General features: G+C 40.1%; 1 protein-coding gene across 1 annotated transcript in view; it reads left to right on the forward strand.

Annotated features, from left to right (window-relative positions):
- Positions 1-22,882, forward strand: part of nek7 (NIMA-related kinase 7) — a 76,265-nt gene that overhangs the window by 28,195 nt on the left and 25,188 nt on the right. Inside the window, exons 3-7 of the mRNA XM_088005088.1 lie at positions 2,915-3,055; positions 3,924-3,986; positions 9,014-9,124; positions 15,412-15,520; positions 17,606-17,713. Of these exons, the coding sequence (XP_087861214.1) occupies positions 2,915-3,055; positions 3,924-3,986; positions 9,014-9,124; positions 15,412-15,520; positions 17,606-17,713 (532 nt within the window). The remainder of the gene's footprint in view (positions 1-2,914; positions 3,056-3,923; positions 3,987-9,013; positions 9,125-15,411; positions 15,521-17,605; positions 17,714-22,882) is intronic.

A 22,882-nucleotide genomic window follows, 5' to 3' on the forward strand; every position in this document is an offset into this window, starting at 1 on the left:
TCAGGGTCATTACTGTGTTTCCCTTTTTGTATGTCTGTAAACGCGTGAGTGTGAGTGTGTGTGAGTGTGTGTGCGCTGTGGCCTTGTCTTTCAGCTCGAAGCTTCTGATTGTGCGACAGATGAGACGGCCCGTCACTCAGGCCCGGCCTGGCTGCCCTTTGAAGGCCAGGCCAGGGGGCGAAGAGGTGCCGTAAATGGCCTGTGAAGTTTACATACACTGCCCACTGCTAAACAGATTAGCTCTAATGAAGTGTCTAATGTCGGGGCCGCTGGCTGACATAATCCTGCCTGGCAGCTCGGCCCCTTGGCTGCCAGAAAAGCCGCCCTCCCTCCAGCCCTCTCTTCCGCCCTCGCATGGCCTCTGCTGCCACCCAGGGCGACTCCACGCGGGGAGGTGCCCACTGTTAATCAGGCTGGACAGTGTGCGATCTGACATGCAAATGTAGGTCATTGCATATGTAAATGTGTGATTACGAAGCTGGCATGCCAAGACACATTAGCGAGACTGTGCTCTCAGCAGGCGGTTGTCACAGCGCTTTAGAGGCTCATGCTAACATTTGTCAAGCTACCACGCAGCGAATGAAAGCAATGCCCTCTTGTCCTCTCTTTCCTGTTCTTGCCTTCTCCGTTCTTTCTTTGAACCTATAAATCTGGACTTCTGTCCTGTTTAAAGGCCTTTTTATACTATTGAAACTTCCTGTCGAGTAGGGCTGCTTTTTGTGAATATTATGAATCTATACGGATTTGTTTTCCATCTCTTGTACATCTGAATTTAAACTTTCTGAGTTTTTGTTGAGTAAAGGTGATGAATTGTTTTGTAGACGTAACGTTGAGTTCAGCAGAGACTTGTGAAGCGGCGTCTGATGGCGGCTGTCAGTGACTCTTACACAGCGTGGCATGATGGTGATGTCGTGCCGGAAAAGGCACACACCTCGGCGGTGTTAATTGGACACGGCATCTGATTGGTTCACGCCTCCTGATTTGGCTGTCAACTTAAGAAAAAACAGTAAAATGCTGAAATGATCACCCTCACCCCGCCCCTCCCCAGACTGTCTGCCAGCACATTACAAGATATCCTGTTTGGAGACGCACTTTCTCTCACATCCAGCATTTTCATGACAAATGTTATTACATTCGAAGCATTCATTTTAAGTTTTTCCTTTATGCCAAACATTAATTACTCTGCTTAATTGTTGCCTATGTGCTTTTATAAATTTCTGTTGTTGAATTCGAATTTTTAAAGAATTGCTTTTACAAAAATTAAGGCATTTTCTGTGTCGAGTGGCTTGAAATATATTTAAATTGTATATTTTGAACATTTGTAACTTTTAGGTGACTGTTTTTTTCCCCTTTTTCTGTTCATCTTGTTACCATTATGTCTGATGCTTTTGGACTATTTGTATTTACATGTTTGTATTGTTGCATCCCTAATCTGAATTCATGGTAAATTTGTCATAACCCCTAAACACCAGAAAATGATTGTAACGACTCTCATCTTGTTTGTTTGGGTTAAATTTTGACCTGGTTCCCCGTCTCCCCAGTCTGTTGCCCCTGAGCTGCTCCCACGGCCACGCTGGCAGAAGAGGTGGTGACATGTGGCATTCTGATATCTGTCACCTTGTGTTTGCTCCCGCCGACGCCTTTTTACGAGTTAACCAAAAGGCTGGAAAGGTCACACTGTGTACTCAGTGCGGTTTTCACACGTTTCATCTCGGGGCTTATTCTCGTTTATTTCTGAGTGTTTTTTTTTAATTGGGATAGGTGAGTGTCTTTCTAAACAGCAGCTCATGTTGTTAGAGCAAGATGAAGAGTTGTTTGGTGTGAGACTGTTGGGGATGTAATTAGTGGAATAGAAATCCTCAGAAATGAAAACCTGCTCTTTGAATTAGAGATGCATCTTATATCGGTATTAACTTTAATATCGGCCGATGTTACTCCCATGAGGAAAAGCTGTGCTGATATTAACAACTGATGTTTATTTCCATCTTGTTGCCAGTTGTGTGTCGTTTGGGAGGGGCTTGACCTTCTGGTGTTTGTTTGGTCATTTGACAGTAATGGCAATGCAGCGCAGGATTGAGGGGTGTTCACCTAAAGCACAGAAGTAATATTTACAGTGTAATCATTATTTATTTTAAATGTAATATCGGTAAGTGTATATGCCATCAGCCATAATGGCAATATTAATATTGGATATTGGATACCGGTTCAGATTTTCATATCAGCTCATCCTACAACCGAATGGTTAATAAATAAACGATTATTTTTCACACGTCTTTGAAACACGTGATTGTTGACAACAAACCCTGAGGTGTGACTCCAGTGTCTGGTCCAGTGAGTGACTGCAAAGTCCTGAATACAGAAAAGATAACAGAGAAATATTAGAGTTAAATTCAGCCTGTAACAAGTAAAAGCTGTTCTATTATGGCAGCTATGGCATCTGGTCATATGTAAACTGAATAGGCGACCAGGTGGTTTTACCGAAGGCCTGGAAATAAACCTTCCCATAATTCACCCGAGAACTCGGATCATGTGAATGTGGGAATAAAACCATGTCTGCCAATTCTGCTGCCTGTTTAAAGTTAGGGTTGGAGAGTGAAGCTGCTTTTGCACTTGATTTGTGCATCACCTGATTAAATATTAAGCTGCAGTTAAAGGTTTGCATGTTCCAGTGTAAACGTCTTCATCAAACAACCCAGAGAAACCAGGTTTCACCACAGTTTCACCCTCACCCCGCAGCCCTCATCTTCTCTTCTTCCAGAAACGCGAGCATAGCTGCGCTTTTAAGAGCAACACGTGGTTCTTTGCACGATATCTACGATGATTTGCTGTACATGTTGGTTGGAAAGTTCATGTAATGGTAATACATGAATCTGCATGTGCACTTAAAAGCTGAGAGTTCTTTCCTGTGTCACAGAAACCGCTGCAGCCAGATATGGGCTATAACTCATTGGCCAACTTCCAGATTGAGAAGAAGATCGGACGCGGTCAGTTCAGCGAGGTGTACCGAGCGAGGTACCTGTTGGACAACACGTCGGTGGCCTTAAAGAAAATCCAGGTAAGCTGCAATAAATATGATTTTCAGCATCAGGTGGAGAGAGAATATATTTAGCCAAAGTTCACTTTGTTTAAAGGTCACTATTCATTTGCTCTGTCAACACCTTATGAGACACTCTGGAGTTGTAGAAAATAACAAATCCACCTGCTGCAATTGTTTCTCCACACAGGAAGGGCTTCATATTGGCAATAGTAGTGAAATATGTGAAACTCTAACTTGCCAAGATTCAGTGAATGCATAGTCTTGTGCTGACAGCTCTGAGGAGGTTTTAACTGCAGTGACAGTTTACAGAAGTTGTTTTTTCTAAAAAAAAAAAAAAAAAAAAAGTTGCCGTAGATGAGAAATCTGGAGAGCTTTGCGTCATTCAAAGAGGGACAAAAACATATTCAATGTTTTCCTCCATTACAAAGGTAATTTGGAAGTCAGAAAATTGACCCGTCGCTGAACTAAAATATACATTTTAATGAACCTCTTTGGTCTTTTCTACCTCAATTAGGTGCAACTGCCATCTCTATGTAGACTGGCTTAAGTTATTTGTGAGAAAAGCAGTAGAACGTGAATCTGCAGTTAGATTCGTGCATGGCCTTGTAGTTTTCTTGTACACTCATACAAGCGCTAAGACACCATGTTGCTCTGATGGAGCACACATGCAGACAAACCCCTTACACAGGGATATGCGCATGTTACTCAGATGTGAAACACCTGTAGTCGCTCCAGTGCCGCCCTCCAGATAACAGCAACCATGTTCTGTTTTTATTTTTTACTTATTTATATATTTTAACCAGTTTATCTGCATCTCTCAATCTTACATTTTTTGAATACGTCAAAACACCCTTCTGTCCTCTCTCCCCTTTTGATCTCTTGATAGATATTCGAGTTGATGGATGCCAAAGCTCGGCAAGATTGCATCAAAGAGATAGATCTCCTTAAGGTAAAGAACCAGAGAAAAGGGAGACGGCACCATGCGCTGTGCTCTGTTCTCTTAAGGTGCCTCAGCTGAGACCCACCACCACAGGAAAACAATTGATCTGCTCCAGACGCCGTGGATTTGTGTGTGTGTGTTTGTGTGTGTGTGTGTGCGTGTACGTGTATGTTCTCCCTTGGATGGTTACAAATGCAGGGGGCTGTTGTGCACACAAATGGGAATATAAATGAGTATGCATGTGTGACTGTACAGTTTATTACTTTCTGTGTGTGTGTTTGTTAGTGTGTGTGTGTGTGTGGAAACAGAAGTATTACATCCCTCCAGGCTCCTATTGGCTCTTTTTTGAATGCCAGAACAATTGCCTTTTTTTCCTCAAATCTTTTTGAAATGTTTAAAGCCAAACAACAGCGCAGCAGCATGGAAATTTAACAGCGTCTCTCATGTGTCTCCCCCTTTCTTCCTCCTTGCTTTGCCTTTTCTTATTTTCCAGTGAAGTGGTTTTATTTGTTGAACTACTTTTAACACGTGTCAACTGGGCTGCTCTTAAATACTAATGAATAATCTAATGACAGTTTTAATATCTCTGCCTGTCTAAAAGATCCTACATGTCTGTCAGAAGTGCTGTTTTCCCCTAACAGCCTTTTAGTTGTGACACATGTTAGCGTTCACATTATAATTCCTAAACTAGCAATTCATTCTAATAGTTGTATTTATTAGAATGAATTGAATTGATTTAGTTGACCAGACTGTGCTTTTCCTATGACTTCCAGCTTGCAGGAAACAGCAAGTTTCCTGCAAACGGCAAACTTGAGAAAACTTGAGCTAACAAGTTTTGATTTTCCCCGAGAGGAAAGGGATTTTTTAAACCTTTAAAAGAACATGAACAATTAGAGGACAGTGAAGGACAGAAAGTATTTGTTGCTTCTATCTGACCTGCTAGAGCTGGGTTCCAGTGAAGTCACACAAAGTCTTAAACTATAAAATTAGCTTTTTTTTTTTAAATATATATTTTCTTGATAAACCAACAAACAATGCAACGTTCTGTAGCCCAACTTTAAAAAGTTTCACCAAAACGAAACAGAAATCACTCCCATCTCTCATTCATCATTATCATTCTATCTATCATTGCATCTAAAGTGTATTATTAATAAATCTGTCGACTTGAACTTCACACATCCTTAGAATTAAAAAATCTAAGGAAAAAAACAAAGCTATTAAAGAGCAATAAATACTCAGTAAGCACTCATGACAAAACCTCATTCGAATATTTACTAAAATAATAATTTTTCCAGAATCTGGCAGCACTACATTATGTGTAAAAGGCAAAAAGCAACACATTTGTGTCATTGAAACATTAGATTGACGCTCCAGGAGGTGATGTGGACCAGTAAAATGAGAAGCAGCAGACAGAACCCTTTTCAGAGCTTTAGTCTGAGCCACAGATAACTGAAATGATTCTACTGGACAGCAGATCCATATTTCTGACCTCATAATAGGGGTCAGGGTTAAATGTGGCCCTTCCAGATGGCATTTCTTCATAATACATCTGCTGCATTTCTGTTTATTCCTCCCCATTATAAGATTTCTCTTCCTCTGTGCTCTTCTATACAGTTTTCCTCCCTGCTTGTTCCTGCCTCCTCTGTCTCTGCTGTTTTGGCCAGTTGCTCTGTTTTTGTATCCATCTCTCTCCGCTGTCTTTTCCCCTTGCCTCATTTCCTCTATTCAGAGCTTTTCATTCGCCTTTTTCATCCTGCAAGCTGATTGCTAGTGAATGTGGAAGTTATGCCTGGCCCCGCGTGCTGCCTAGCCAGCCTGATAAAAAACGAGTGAATGTGAAAGAGACAGTCCTTCTGCCTTATCCTCCAGTAGACAGGCCAACAGCAGACACAGCTAAATCAGAATAATGAGAAGCGCACTGGCATGGGCCGACTGAATTGACACACACACAGTCGCCTGTGATCGCATACACACACTTACACAGACATACTCAGTCATGGCCATCCAACAGTATGCCTATTTGTTTGTTTGTCTGTCTGTGTTTATGTCTGCTCATTCATCTGTGTTTTCTTGCCTTGGCATGGGGATTTCAACTTGAGAATCTCACTTCTCACTTTTCTCCTTTTGTCTAAATTCTCTCTGAGAGGGATGTTGCTTGCAAAAAAAACAAAACAAAAAAAAACAGGGCTCCCCCTATTCAACACTGCTAATTTTTCTTACCCTGTTTGAAATCCCACAGCTGCACAGTCCTCTCTCACTTGTGATTATTGTGATGCCTGAATTGTCTCCTGACTAATGATCTCCACTAATCAGCAGTGGAAGATTTAATAATGTTACAGACTATAAGTATGTGTTTGTGAATGCGCATGCCTGGGGTTTGCATCTGATTAGATTATAGCAGGGGTTTACTGGAAAGACAGGAAACTGACATGAAGCAGCTACTTTAAGTCTTACTCAAACACAGCACTTTAGAAACCTCTTCCGTTTGCTTTTTATAGAATTATTCATCTTACTGACTTTTATTATATGTTGAACTACAACATATAATTCTTCTTTGTCATTTTTTATAAGGCACATATCAAATGTTAGGGCCATGGATCCCATAAATATTGATCATAAAGAAACATATTAATCAGAATCGGCCTTTACATTATTTCTGTCTCAACTGCTTTTCTAAAAACAGCAGGGGCTTTCCATTAATTTTCACACTGTCTGATGGGTAATTTGTATGTAGGACAGGACAGAGTTGCTAATTTAAATAAAAAACCAAACTTGTTTCAGCAGAAATGCAGAAAAGGAGAGTTTATTATGAAATATGTTTGCTGTAGGACAAATACCTTGAGGAGGGAGTGAATAGCTGCATCACTAAGACAACAGCAGCTATAGCTTGTAAGCGCACAGTGTGTGTTTTTAATTTTTTGTTTGGACAAAATGATCTGCTAACAGCCACACTACCTGCTCTCATTTCATTCAACTACTTAGCCTCTGCTGTGACACGTTCTTTCTTGGTGTCTGAGCCAAGTGACTTGGAGCAAATTTTTTAAAACTAAAACTGTGGTGAATTACAGGCACCATGGGTTGACCATATAGCACTTTTAAATCATTGAGTAGGGTCCCGTTTTGTTAGATCTCCAAACTTTTGCTCCTAGAGAACATCCTCCTCCTTAGGTAAATCACAGTTTAAAGTTATTATTTATGTAATTTCAACCTGAAGAATTATTTATTGTGTCTTTTGTCCTGAGTGGACTTTGTGTTCTGCTTCAATGCCCAGGTTTTGCGTTAAAATCATTGTCACCATCAGTCTTCTGCTGCTGTTCCCTGCTGCCCTCTGCATGCTGGTTTCCTTCACATTTTCTTCTGTTATTTTCATAGAAATTAATATTATTATTCTGAGCTACAAGCTTGGATTCACTTGAAATGGAATAGTTGTAAAATGTTACATACGGTTGTTGCATGCATTCATTGAATTAAATTCCTGCATTACATTTGTAATCCAACCTGTTTTTGCTTTACTTTATTGACCTCTTTTATCTCCAAATGCAACTGAAACCAGCGTGGTTCATATTTGCAACCATGTACCAATTACAGTACAATTGAATTTACTGGCACTTCTAGTTTTGTACCATCAGTTTGCATTAGTCTGTATTGTCTTCTTCTTTGAAACACATCACCAGCTCAACAAACGTATCACACAGTCTTGCATGATTAAGTAATTACACACGCTGTTGGGTCTCAGCCAGCATGTGTAATTACATAATCATGCAAGGCTCTATGTGATATTTCCCTATGAATGATTGTTGTATTGCAGTTGCGTCCCATCCATCATTTACATAAACATCTGCATGTTAACATATCTTTTCATTTCTCTGTATCTTTCTCCTGAGGTCTAAGTTGTGGAGGAGCAGTGGGTTGGGTGAGGAGGAGGAGGAGGAGGAGTGGGGTCGATGGGGGGGGGCTTGTCATCACTCTCTGGCTGTGCTACATTATGGAGCCGTGCAGAACTGCCACTCTGAGCCAAAAATACATCTGGCAAGAAAGGACAAGGGAGGGAGAAAGGGAAGATGGAGACGTGAGGAAGAGACAGAGAGCGAATGAGGAAGAGGGTTGCAGAATGATGCAGAGATGGAGTCTGAGAGTGTAGTGTAGCGTAGTGTACTCCACTGTGCTCTCCTTTTCCCCTCTTCTCGGCATCATCCAGAGCATGAACATTTCTTTAATCACAGCAGAGGAGGCTTAGCAGAGCCGAGCGGAGGACGCGTGTCACACCCCTCCGTCTGCTCACATCACGGCTCCAACTATCCACATATCAGCATCTCTCTGCTTTTCCCTTCCCCCTATCTCCAACTCAGCTTACCTTATCCCTCTCCCATTCTGTTTTCCATCCACGCCTTTGTTCTTCCTCCCTAGCTCTTCAACCTTGCCCTGTCTGCATTCCTTCTCCTCCTCCTTGTCACTGTGTCATTCGTGTCTTTTCCGTCAACGTTCCTCTTTTCCCCTCACGTGTCTCTTGCTCAGGATAGAAAGAAAGTTTTTGTTTACTACAGGGAATGCTGTTCCTGCCTTATTGACCAACCAGCAGGAAAGAATCTCCGCTAGAGATGAGCCAGGGACGCTAGCTTTTTCTTTTTCTTTTTTTTCTTTAAGACTGCCAGCCATGTCAGCCTGTCACGCTTGTGTGTGTTTTTGTGTGTCTATATGTCTCACACACATTGGTTGTTGTCATCATAGACAGGGGTTTGTTGTGACATGTCATCCAGCTTTGTCACACTTGAGGACAAAACCTTCTCATTAGGTCCCCATGTACCAAATGTATTTTGTTTGCATGGTTTCAGCCATTTTTATTTTAATTGGTGGTGAGAGTACAGCGAGTTGCACAAAACACACACCTTTGCTGTGCATAACCTTGTTTTGAAGATTTTGTACCAGCTGAAGGAAGCTGGTGAAAGTGACCATAGATGCCCACATGACAAATGTCACCATCATTTCTTCTGTCTGCTCTGACATGCTGACTTTTTTTCCCCTTTCCCCTCCAACAGCAATTGAATCATCCCAATGTGATAAAGTATCACGCATCTTTTATTGAGGACAATGAGCTGAACATAGTTCTGGAGCTAGCTGATGCCGGGGATCTCTCTCGTATGATCAAGGTAAGCAGCTCCAATAACAGTTTGAAACACTGTGAACTTCCATCCAGTATTTTATACTGTACTTTTGGAAAGGTTTTCTTAACCGTACAGTTTCTCTTTTTTACACCAACAAAGGTCAGTGTGTTAAATTTACAGATAAAACTTTGGAAATTGTGGCTTTCCTTTTTTTCAGTACCCCTTCCCTGACACCCCTAAATAAAATCAAGTGTTTACTGATCACCTTCAGAAATGGTCGAAGTAGTAAGATGAGTCAAACTGTGTGTATTTTAAATAGATCTGCCTTAGAGGTTTATTGGAGAACATTAGTGAGGAAATGGCATCTGGAAGAACAAGATACCCAGCAGACATTCAGAGGTGAAGTTGTGTGGATGTTTAGCACATATTCCAAGCTTTGGAAGTCTAACTATTCACTCCTTCATCTGAAAATCTAAACAATATGGCAGAACTGAAAACCTACAAAGACATGGTTGTCTTTGATCGGCATGCTGGGCAGGGAGATTATTTATCAGGGAAGCATCCAAGAGATCCCTGGTTACTCTGGAGGAGCTGCAGAGATTCACAGTTGAGCTGTGTGAGTTTATTGACAGGACAGATAATCGTTGTGCTAAATTTGGCCTCATGGTGGAGAGTTGAGAGTAAAACCATTGTTGAACCAGGAAAAGGCTGATTATTAGAAATTTAACAATGCATGGACTGTGCACATGCGTACCAAACAAAATGTGTTTTATGTTTTACTTGTAAAAGACAGTTGTTGAATCATTGACATTTTATTATTCATGTCAATTTGTAAAACTAGATTTTAATCATGTTTTGCTATGGAACCATGTTAGCTTTCCTTAATGAAGTGAACTGACTCTACTAAATAATTTTTGCTTGTGTAAATAACAAGTGGACACCCCAACCCAACTATGTTTAGCACAAACTGAGTTTGTGTTAAAACTTGGAATATTGATGTTCACAGGTTCTCTCCATCCGATCTTACTGAACTTGAGCGACATTGCATTGAATAAATTCTGCCTTTGAATAAGTGAAGCTGGTAGAAATGCATGTATAAAGACCTGGAGATGTAATTTTAATGAAAGGTACTTCTACAAAGTATTGAATTAAGGTGCTGAATGCAAATGCACTTCACAGATCTTTATTTTTTTTATAAAACTAAAACTGTGCAGTAGTTTCTCAATTTTCACTATTTTGCTCTACTTTGCGTTGGTCTATCACATAATAGCCCAACAAAATAATTAAAGCTGTGGTTGTAATTATGGGAAAATGTCAAAAGGTTTAAGGAGTTTAAATACTTTAGCAAGACACTGTATATTCATCACTGTTATTAATCTTGGCGCTACATTAAGACAGAGAGAAATCAAAACAATTACCACAATGAGTACAACTTGCAATGCTGCTACTGACCGCTTTCTTACACTGTTATGTATGTATATATAATTTTTTTCTTTAAATCTAAATTCTGAGGGTTGAGGCCCGATTTAAATTATACCCTGTTCGTCTCTTTATGACGCTCTTGTACAGCCTTGTGCACACACAAGCAGAAAGTGCCAGTGAATCGTTTGATAAATGAAGGCCTGACTGCAGAAGGCTTGTGGTTTGTGGTTATTTTATAGGGGTTTGACATCCTGGACACCTAGTCTTAATCATCCCTTCATACTGGAACAAACTAATATATAAGGCCTCCTGCAAGCTTCTTTCATCTCTCTAGAACGTGTTTACATCTGCCAAGACCGTGAAAGAGACATTGTTAGAAATCTTGAGCTGTTAGTGGTAATAAAATTCAAGCCTCAGAGTGTAGGGGGTACTTGGATGAATTTAAACTGAAATAATTGCTGTTAGGGCTGTATGTTGAAGTAGTAGCAATGTTTGTTTTAGTATCAAACCTTTAAAAAAACTCTTTTTTTTTATTTAGGCTGGAGCTTCTTCTAATTCTTATCTGTACAATCAGGTTTAAGTAAAATAAAATTTGACCCCAAATCTCAGTGTGCTTGTTTTTATTCAAGGAACTGTCTTAATTTTTTAAGCAGAAGAAAATCTCGGGGTTATCCAGCATTAAGTAGTGTTTTTTTTATTTTTTTTAAATCCACGGCTCATACTTTTCTTTTTCTTCTTCTTTTTTTTCTTTTTTGAGTACGAGTTAGACCGACACCCCAGTTATCATAAAAATCTGCCAGTAAAGCAAATTAGGAGTGCGTATGTAAAAAAGCCTGGTCTTCTGCTATGCATAAATGATGCTGCAGCGTTGTATCAGCACAGCTCGACAAGCTGTTTGCAGTCATACTCAGCAGATCCACATCTGCACAGTTCAACGTAGCAAATTAGGAGAGGCGAGGATTAGTGGTACAAGAGAGTGAACATGGCAGGCTTGGCACACACACACACCTTACACATACGTATAGTCTACTTTGTAAGCAGAGAAGATGCAGACACAAACATGGAGGCACACATTCAAGCAAATGTTCTGAGTTGCATTTTACAAAGATGTTACATGGCAGATAACATGGTGGTAGGATAACAAACCACTAAGTGTCACTGCTATCTTAGCTAAGCGTTCTCGGATGCTCAGAGCATTGGGGTTGTGTCATCAGCCTTATGTCTGCTGACAACACAAACTCTTAATATATATATATATGCTACTTCTCTGCACCATTTGTCTTCTGCACCATTTTAATTGATTGTTTATTCCAGTCCAACAGTGGCAGGCCAGATGTTTTTGCCAGATTTCAGTTTCCCATCCTTGGGCTGTGCAGTAAACACGTTCCTACAACATCCCATATTTAAAAAAAAAAAACAAAAAAAAAAAAAACATTGCAAAAATGTTTTTAATTATGATGATTCTTTTTGATGTATTTTCCTCCAGACTACTTTTCTGTTTCTCTCGGACCATCTCAGGATTCGAATGATATCAGATGGTCCCTGATTTGCATGCACTTACAGAATATTGCATGTGCAGTGTTTGCTGTTAAAGGCATAGAAAAGAGGGTGTTGGTGGGTGTCTATGTGCTCCCCCATTGACATCAAACGGTCCTCTGATATGGAAATGGGGGGCAAAGAAAGAATGGCTCCTTACTGAGGCTTTGTTTGGATGTAGGCCAAGGTCTATTCCTCCCTTTCTTTATCCATCCGTCTATCTCTATTCTTCTCTTTATCACACCTTTGTCCATTTTTAGTTATCTCTCACCTTTTTATATTTCTGCTACTTCAATTTTTGAAATCTTTGTTGCCTCTCTGTTCTCGTTATAAACAGCGTCCAGCAAATCATCACCCAAATAATCGGGTACTTGAGCCTCTCACTGGAAGAGTGCTGCAGTGACAAATATATATTTCCAGCTTGTGTTGGGTCCAGGAATATTGTAATATCTTAACGGATGCAGTGAGTTGCATCTCATCCCTTAAACATCCTCTTGCAGGGTTATTTAAGGAAACAAGTCACAGGAGGTGCCAATGCAAGGATTGTTTGGGCTCAAATGGTGAACAAGAGATTTGGGGAATATGTTACATATTTTTACCTCACAGTCCAAATTTAGCCACTCTGTTGCTTCTGGGTCCAAGTCCCCCATCAGCAGTACAAGATCATGACTAAAACATCTACTTTAGAGAGCAATAAAGGTTGCTGTATTTATTTTATCCCTTAGACATTTTTGTTTTCTTTTCTTACCTCTGCAGATTTGGATGTTTTATACCTGAAATAGCCTCAACGTTTCAAGCAGAAGTAGTTTTTTTGATCAGGGATCTTAATTTATATGAGTTACATCTAAAACGAGACAACTGGCTTAGTCGGGGATAAAAACACAAATAAATAGAATTTTAAATGGAATGGGGTGATAAAAATTTACCATTTTTGAGAGCTAATTTATGAATTCTTATGACTGTAATTCATGTGAATCCAGCAAAAATGAACTGTCACGGTTTACATACAAATAAAATGGTTTGTTTACAGCTATTAAATGAAGGATAACGTTTCAATTCCAGGGATGATTTGAAATCTGGAAATGAATGTTACGAGATTAAATACTAAAACTGAGCCTTGGTCTAAATTTATAGAAATTCCAAAAAAATGTAGTTGAGATGCATGACTTTCTTTTCACAAGAAATTAAAAGATTATTTTAAACCTAAACCTGTCAGGTGTATGAATAATTTTGGGCCTGACTATGTAGGTGGCTGGTCTGTTGCGTCATTTCAGTTTATTTATAGTCCAGGTGAGGCTAAAAACCTAAGGACACTATACCAGCTGTCAGGCATGGGGGTGGTAACATCATGCTGAGGGTCTGTTTCACTCGTGTTACTGGTCATTGCACAAAGTGCAGTAATGAAAAACCTTCCGGATCAGCAATAATTTGGTTGAAATTTAAAACCATGTGTGTGTCCCACAAAGATATTGACCGCAAACACACATTGAAAAACAGTTTTCAGCTCGTGGGACGGCTCTGACCCTCAGCCCTATTGAAACTACATGGGTTATGCTTTTAAACTGGGTCTGTTCCAGAAAAGCAGCCACTTTAAATGAACTCTACCGATTATTATGTGGAGAGGAATCAAGGCACTTGCTTGTCAGAAGCCAGAAGCTTGTGGTGGCTTCAAAACATGTGAACTTTTACGTGTACATTTTTAGTTTTATGCATCTTTGAATTAGATCCACAAATCGTTTTTGCACCAAATGTCTAATTTTTAATACTAATTGGTTGACATTCATTACACCCATAATTGGATATGTATAAAATATAATAAATTAAAAAAAAATTAAAATAAGCAGTAATTTGGCTCTTACCAGGACATGTTGGTCTTTTTCAGCTAATTCTGAAATCGATTCCTGCATTTGAACAGGTGTATACAGCTTTACTGATTTGCAATGTAAGCATAATGTGTATCAGAGAAACAAACTGAATGGCTCATAAATTACTTTAGGAATACATCTTCCTGTATTACCAAGACATAAAAAAAACACACAGAAGCAACTTTTCTGCCTGTGATTGATTATGCTGTGATCTATTCTTCTTGCATGCAGCTCCCTTATTTGGAGCCTTGATTTAGTGTGCCATGCAACTCTTCTCATTATAAATGCAAACGTTGCATTATTTATGATTTGGTGAGGTGGACATCATTGACCACTTGCAGACAAAAGCTGTGGTATATTTTTGCCTGTAAAGCAGTCCTGGGTAAACTCCCAGCTTGCCTCTGTTTCCCCCTCCGTCTCAGGTCGGATTTTTAGCAGCCACGCTTTTCAAAGTAGTTGCCTCTTTTTAACGTACCAAGGGTATTGATTGATCTCAGGGAAGGCTGCTTTTTCATTCTGTGCACCTTGAACATGGAATAATTTGCTCAGAGATCCCAAATTATGCACCTTTATGTGCTTTGAGAATTTTTTTGTATAAAAAGGACAGTTGTTAATGATAAAAGGAAATTTAATAAAGTATTTTTATAGCACATGGAAAATCCTGCCTTCGTTGCATTTTAATGTGCTTGGAGATTTAAGATTTTTTTGCTTTAGGTCTGCATTGTGCAACAAAATTCTTCATGCAAGTTGGACTTCCTGGTGAAATGTATCCTGTCCAGAGTTTTAAGACATTTTTTTTTTCTGTTTTGGTAAAAGTTAGCTAAATACTCCAAGTGCATTCCTCATGTGCACAGCTCTCATCTAACCTGGTCTACTTCCAGGCTTTTCTTTCCTGGAGCCTGAAGGACACCCCATTAAATTGTGATCATAGAACCTGATACATTTTTATGGCCTGCATTGCTGCACAGCTGCCCAAGTAGGAGTTCCAAGAACCAGTTAATTCATATAGTCATAGTTGATCAGTTTGCCTTCGTGTCATCACTTTTCTTTTGTTTTTCAGCTGAACCACAGTGTTGATAATCAAGAACAACTCCTAGCCTTCCAAATAGTAGTACGTGCATAAACTCTGAAAACAGGAGGAACCGTTCTGCCACTGTGGGCTGAGCACAACAAGAGTCCTGTGTGCCAGATGGTGGAGTTTAAGAAGGCACCACAAATTTCTTTTTCTTTGCTCCGGAGAATGCATGTGCTTTCCATTGTACGCTGCAGAGAAAATGAGACAGAACTTGGATATGCAAGGGACAGACGATAGCCTGGTCTGGCTTGCATTAGGAGTGGAGTCAGTGTGTGGGGAAGGATACTCTACAAACACATAAAATCTTACATGCCAACCTAGTAACTCTATCCTTTGTACTTTTTTCCGATTTGTAGTAAAATCTTTTGTTTGTCTGTTGCCCCTGCTACATTTTAATGTAACCTTGGCTCTTTGTTTTTGTTTTCCTGCTGCAGCACTTTAAGAAGCAGAGGAGGCTCATCCCAGAGAGAACGGTGTGGAAGTACTTCGTCCAGCTCTGCAGTGCGCTTGAACACATGCACTCCCGAAGAGTCATGCACAGAGGTAGCGTTCCTCTACACATACATGCTTCAGTTCTTCTTAATAGTGAATTTTCTGATGGGTCAGGGTGTTGTTCTGTACTTCCACCATGGTAATAAAACAGTTTGTGTTTGTCTTTTATAAATGCTACTCATTTGGCACCATCACCGTTTAATATTCTTACATATTTTCTTATTTCATAGTCAGTATATGTTTTGTACCATAAATTATACATGCGTCAAATGAATCTATATAGAATAATAATGCCTATATCGAATAATGTCAAAAAAAAAAAAAAAAGGAAACTGAGTGAAAACTTCCTGAGCGCAAGGCTAGCTGATTAATGCTGGCTCTGATTGGTTGATTCTGAATGAGCAGAGTAATTCTGCAGAACACAGAGAGGAGGCAGAGGAGATTGATTATCTGTCTTATGTCAGGACATAGCAAAGGTTTTTATACATATGTAAAATCGTGTGTTTAAGTTGCATGCTGCAGCTTTAAGCAGACATTTGGTGTGAGAGTTCACTGCTGGGTGGAGGTTGAACGGCGCTACATCTGTGACGTATTACTACCAGTAGTGGCGGCTCAACAACGAGAGCAGAACCAGTGTCTTCTACCACCAGCCCATTGACTTAAATTATTTTTCTGGTTATTTGTTTAGCTTTCTGGCCATCATGCTAATCTGGGTGAGTGTTGGTAGTTGTGCTCAGCTTTACCTGCTTTACCTGCTATCTGGACGCTCCGGATGTCCTTTAGTTCCTGCATTGAGCCTCGATGTAGCCAAACTCCGAAAAGTGCTTGTTTTTTAAATGCCATATTACATGCTGATGCATTTTGACGTTCTTTACCCCTGAAGTAATTTTTCATTGCAACATACAAACTTCCCCATTCACTCTGAGTGTTGAAGTTCTACATGGCATCGATTAGGATTTGTTGCTGCATGCTTGCGCAGTGTGAAGGAAAGAGATCATCAGCTGCACATGCAGGCTGCAAAGTGAGATACAGGTGATCGGTTTGGCAACAAGTAACAGTGATCGGCGATCACCGATCATACATTTTTTTGTGGTCATCGGCCAATTATGATCAGTTGCCGATCGATTGGCACACCTCTAATGTAAATCGTTATCTGACAGTCGGAGCTCCTCAGGGTCTGAAGTGGAAATGTGGTAACTGGACGGCAATAAATATCGGCAAGCTTGATCTCATTCAGAGGTATTATGGTTTTATCAGGCATCGTAATCTCCAGTTTCACATGCCGACTGGGTCAAGTGGAGTTAGGAGGCATTGTCAGTGAAAACAGAATGTTTTCTACACTTTGTTCCTCAACAGACAGAGGCTGAAATCTCCAAAAGATAAAGGAGAGGAATCTATTATTTTTCCATCCTTCCAAAGTTCATTTGTTTTTTTGAGTTTTCAACCAGTCGGTCATTGTTCAGGACCACTCAAGTTGATAATTATTCTGGTCACAGGTCGATTTTATTTTTTATCCTAATCTCCCCCCCGAGTACCATGATGATAAGAAAACCACTTAAGCAAACTGTTGCCAGAAAGTGAAACAATTGTTTACCCGATCTTTTAACTTGGCGAAAAGTGAATCTGAAAGTCAAACAATAATAATAATAAATCTCTGTTATCTGCTCCAGCACCTTGACAGGCCTAAAGTCTAGCTGTTAACAAGCACATCATCTAAAGAAAGTGCTCTGTTTATGAGGTCTCATTCTGGATTCATGTGCACAGATTGCTGCTCGTTCAGAGACCCTCTCAGTTACAGGTGATGTATTTCCATTAATGCTGACTTTGATTAGGACACAGGGACACAAATGAACCCTGAGCTCTGAGCTCTAACAGCCACTTAGCAGAGACGGCCTATTCAAAAGCTGCTTACAATTATACAGGAGCTGTAAATTTCAAAGGCTTCGGCAGGTCACATTACCATTACTTCAGAAAACAGCTTGCTAACGCCCACATTAACTGAAATGATATTTTAATGTCTCTTATTCAGGTGCCTGTTTTGTGTGCTGACCAAAAAATAAAAAATAAAAAAACGGTTGCCAAATTAAATTGGGCTATTTTTCTGAATTTATTTTCTTTGTGATTTCCTTTTCTCAGACATCAAGCCAGCCAATGTGTTCATCACAGCTACTGGTGTGGTTAAACTGGGAGACTTGGGACTGGGAAGATTCTTCAGCTCCAAAACAACTGCTGCTCACTCTCTTGGTAAGTCACAACAATCTACACATAAATATACATGCCGAGCTCCCAATCCACCAGCGTTTCATTAGGCGTGGTGCGTCTGGTGTCATGTAGTCGTCGAGCCTGCTCCGCCATAGGCTACTTAGCTGCTTCCTGTTGGCTTGACCTTTAACCCTGACGCCGTTAAGGACTGAGGCTGGAGTCACACAGGTCTTACTTAAACCGGGTGCAATAAAACAAGCTAGCCTGCTCTACAATCATGGCTATTGTTCATGTTGATGGACCGGTTAGTCACAGGTAGGAAATAACATCATGCAGCACCCTATTTTCCCTTCAAGGAAGTGAAAGTTGCTGCACAAAATCCCCAAATAAATTAGGGTGCGGACACAGTTAAAAGTGGGCAAAATATTTTACCATTTTCTCACATTTCGCTTTTAATCTGGGACTGAGAACTGGTTACAGTTAACAGATTTTGTAGACTATTTAATTTTGGTCTAGTTTTGTTTTTTCTTTGTGTGCTTGGTTTTAATACAGCTGCATTTCAGTTAATTAAACATATCAACAATTTATGAAGAAATAAAACTGTTTACAGGACGGCAATGTATTTCCTATGTTTGTTTTTGTTAATACTGATGACTGTGGATTGCAGCGAATAAAACCCCAAATTTTATTTCTCCAAAAATGTAAATTTTGCATCAGACCAATAGAAATGTTTTTGGTGAGTCAACGGCAGTCACTGAATTAGTTCCAGCTACGGCTGCAAAATAAAATCAGCATCTTCATAAAGTTTGTCAGCAGAAGGAAACAGGAATCGCTATAGAATTTTCTGGTAGATTTCTGCTCTGGATTTGGACTTAAGGTCATCCAAACTCAACCAAAATCACCTTCGTTAGTCAGCGTGCTTCATCAGGACGCGACAGTCCTTTGACCAGGTAAATAAGGAAGACCTAAGACAAAGACTGCAGAAGTTGCAGTCGTTGTCCTGAGGTCTCTGACTTACTGTTGGAGCTCGGACTCTTCTGCATTGAGTGTTGTATTGATCTACTAAAGTCCAGGGTCAAACCCAGTTATATTCGCTTTGTCTTGGATTTAAAAGCCAAAATCTGGGAACAACAGTACAACTCAATTGAACTCATTCTAGTTCCGAGGTGAAAAACCAGCGGGATTTACAGTATCCATCAACCATCCATCTATTGTCTTCACACATTTATCCTTGCAGGGTCATGGGAGTCCATCTCCAGTGGACTATCAATGTTTTTCTAATTACTAACGGCAGTACAAGCCACTGATGCCTAGGCAAGGTGGCAAACTGAACTGATCAAACAAAAGACTCTTAAATTTGAAGCTGCTAAAATTAGTTCCACAACCTGTAGATTTATGGTGTGTACTTGACTTTTTACACAGTGTTCAAGCCTTATGACTTGGCTTTCTTTACCAAATAAGAACGTGGAGTAACATGCCGTAAATTGTTTATCTCTGCCTGTATTAACCAGATTTTAACATCTGGAAGGAAGCAAATGTTTTGCTTGTGCAGAAAGAAACTCCATCCATCATTAAAATTCATTTGATATTTGTAGGACAGCATGATCTTAAATGGGACATGACGATGGCATGTATGGTTTTATAGGCTTGTGGTGCCAACGGTTGCAGAATGTGGTCTTGATGGTCTGGGCTTGTTCTTGTCTGTCTCAGAGATGTCCTGTTGGGATCTGGGAAGTCAGAGGTTGGCCCAAGTCAACACCTTAAGCTCTGTCATGTTTCTCCAGCTCATACTGAGGATGTTTTTTTTTTCCTCAGTGCTGTCAGAAACTTCTTTAACCATGACAAGGTGTGCTGGTTCTGCTGCACTGTTTAGTTAGAACAAAAAAGTCTTATGGATGTTAAAACCCAAGGTTCCCAGAAGAGCATTGCATTGCAAAAGTAGATGTTGTTGCCACATATTTGAACATAATGGTTTCTACAGTTTAAACTTGAAAATGCTTCCCTCAGAATACGGAAGTTGTGTGGTGAAATACGTACGTTTGCAAACATTACTTTCAGCAAATTCCAGTGTTAAAAATGTGACTGCCTCATGACAATCTTTCTAAGAATATAATGTATTTGTGATAACGACAAGACGTAAGAAATATTCTGTAATATACACTTTAATCATTGCTCCTGCAGAGTCGGGGAAGATATGAAGTATTTTCTAGATTTGGAGAAGCATCAAAGAGACAAAAAAAGAAGAACTACTATTCTCTACCTCTCTGTCTGAAATACCCACATCTTAAATTTAGTTGTGAAACCGATATTTACTGACATTATGTACATAAGTACTTTTTCGGTTCATCATACACACACCTGAAAAAGCAGATGATTATTGAGATTCACATATAATTTCCAGCCTCGGCTCCAAAGTGCCAGACTTCAGACTGTATTAAGATGTCAGAAAACAATGTAAAATCTGGTAGATATCAGTGTCGACACTTGGAGTTCTATCAGCTGTGCTGTTACCCAGCATCCCTCTGGACATTTCTGCAACTTCATACACTGGAAAACTCAGTAAAACAAATTCCACAGACAACTGGGATGCCATTCACACCATGTCTCCTCCCGTGTCGAACTGTTATTACCTCAAACTGTGTGCTATTCTCAGCCCCCAGTGCTACCGCAGCTCAGACTTTGAGAACGTGTTAGTCACATGACCAGCTAAAACAGAAGCTCCATCAACCAAACATCCTGCAGTGCCAGAAGAGAAGATTGAAAATGTGTGTGATTGCTCATTAAAAGCTGAGTCCACAGCACCCTCTTTAGGCTGATGGAGGACAGGCAGCCCCACCTGGTCAAGGTGATCGTTCAGTCTGACTCAGTCTAGATTGATTTCTTTTTTCGTGCAGGTTTTTGCACTCAACATAGTAAATGTTAATGCTTATGTATTATTTTTTTGTATAGAATCAAAAAAGCATTGCTTTTTAATACTTAAACCACCTAAAAATCAACAAACCGTCGATTTCCCCCCCTCCCCCCAGTAACAACAGTTTTGATACTGTTGGGTTCATTTGCATGTTGTTTCCCACAGACAATGCTTGAAGCATCAGGAGGAGCTTGTCAGTTTTTCCCGCTGATTTTCACTGTCTCTCTGTTTTAGACCAATACGCAAAAAAAAAATAAAAAAATACATTCAATTTATGTGCAAATGTATTTACCAAATCCAGATATCTGTGGACGTTCTTGGACTGGAAAAAGCTGATAATGTCTGTAGGTTACCATGACCTATCGACACAAGAGACTCAGGGAGCTTCATCCCCCCCCCACCTCCTCCTCCGCCTGGCTTTCCCCTTGACATTTCTCACTGTGTGTTTCAAACAGCAGATCTTCTCTGTCTCTTTCTGTCACCTCACCTTCTCTCCTGCTGCTGTTTCTGTGCCTTGCTTGTTGTCACTTCTCCTTCCCGCTGTCCCTCCCTCTGGTGCTTTGACTTTTAGTCAGGGAAAGATGACGGCGTAGGTGAAGGAGAGGGAGAGAGCGAGACAGAGAGAGAGGGAGAAGGTGTGAGAAAACTAGAATTGGGAGAATGGAAGCGAGTGAAAAGAGAGAGCAAAGCGAGGAAGAAAGGGAGAGAGGCAATATGGTACAAAAAAATGAAATGAGCGTAAGAAACACAGGAACGGGTGACAGAGAGAGAAAGTTGAAAAAATGTACAGTGTCTCAGGTAGGAGAAAAGAGTGTGACAAAGTGACAAAAAAAGGAGAAAAAAGAAGTTGGCAGAAACAGAGTAAAATGAGAGAATGGCAGGAAACATGGGAGGAAGAAAGGGTAGAAAAGCTGTGGGGTGGAGTGGTGAGAGATATGTATTTATATCTGTGTCTGACTGCTTTTGTGGGAACCAGATTCTAGTTTTTGATCATTCCAGTGTGCCCATTTTTAAAAAAGTGAGGACGTTCTGTCTCTTCCTCTTCCTGTGAAAAACATAAGGTGGCTGTTTGCAAATGAAGCCCTGGCTTTAGTGCGACGGGTGGAAGAAATGTCAGGATGAAGGTTGAAGTCATCTGCTGAAGTTGAGGGGAAAGGAGCAGGGGATTGCGTGATGTCTTTAAATGACCTCACAGAGATGGCCACAGAAGCGCAGTGTGTACGCAGGCCGTTGCGTGGGTTTGTAATGAGCCCAGCCACCCAGCCGAACAGAGGAGTTGGGTGGTGGAGCCGAGATGGAGGTCCAGGCTTACAGGCTGTCAGCTGCAAGGCTTTCAACTCAGCTGCTTCTCAGTACACACACCAACACACATGCACACTTCTTTTCCCCCTGTCTAAAACACTGCACACACTGAGAGAGACAGAGAAGATACCCTTTTTGTCTTCTGTACAGGTACGGACTTGTGCTGATGTACACCCTCAGTTCAGTTTGAACACACACCAGAGGACTTATGGTAGATTAAATCACAGTTTGCTAAATACGTTCGATGAGGGTACAGTAATTCACTGTCGAACATTATCATTGTTGATAAGAAAATGGAACAAAATAGAAGTTTAAATTGTGTGTCTTTAAATTCATAAGGCCTTCACCTAGTTGAGTATCTTCTTACAACGTGAAAGTACAAAGTAAACATATTAAATACTCAGTGTACCACAGTTTTAACATGGTGTAATTAATTTAGTGTCTAATCGTCCCTCGTGGGGAATTTAACTGTTTCTTAAAATGTATCAGTCCTGGCAAAGTGCTAATCTTAGTCTGAGATTAGCACTTTGCCAATGCTAATTTCTTACTTTTTGTAAAAGAAAAGTAAGAAATATTTTCTATCTTTTCCTAAAAGATAGAAATGTTACTTTTTAAGAATAAATGCACAACAAATTGCAAAAAGCTTGAATTGTGTACTATCCACAGCTCCCCTCTACAATGCTACCATATCACTGGAAACCTAAAGCCCTTCTGATTGAAAAACAAGCATGTGTGTCCTTTTGCATACATTTGGTGTGGAGTGCTTTAAGTTGTAGCAAACAAAATGCACTAAAAACACGCCCATGTCCTCTAATAAAAAAGCATGGTGATTGACTGACATATTCTTCATCTGACTGTATTTGTAGGTGACATCTATTCCAAGGTGCTTTGTTATAAACCTTATCTTACTTTGTAATATGCACATACATTCACTAATGGTTTTCAGCCAGTGCTGCAACAAATATTCTCTGTTATGAGACTGGCAAACGGCATAATTG

Source organism: Poecilia mexicana, unplaced genomic scaffold (genome assembly GCF_051168715.1).
Source record: "Poecilia mexicana isolate PSO_F unplaced genomic scaffold, ASM5116871v1 scaffold_4, whole genome shotgun sequence".
NCBI lineage: Eukaryota > Metazoa > Chordata > Actinopteri > Cyprinodontiformes > Poeciliidae > Poecilia > Poecilia mexicana.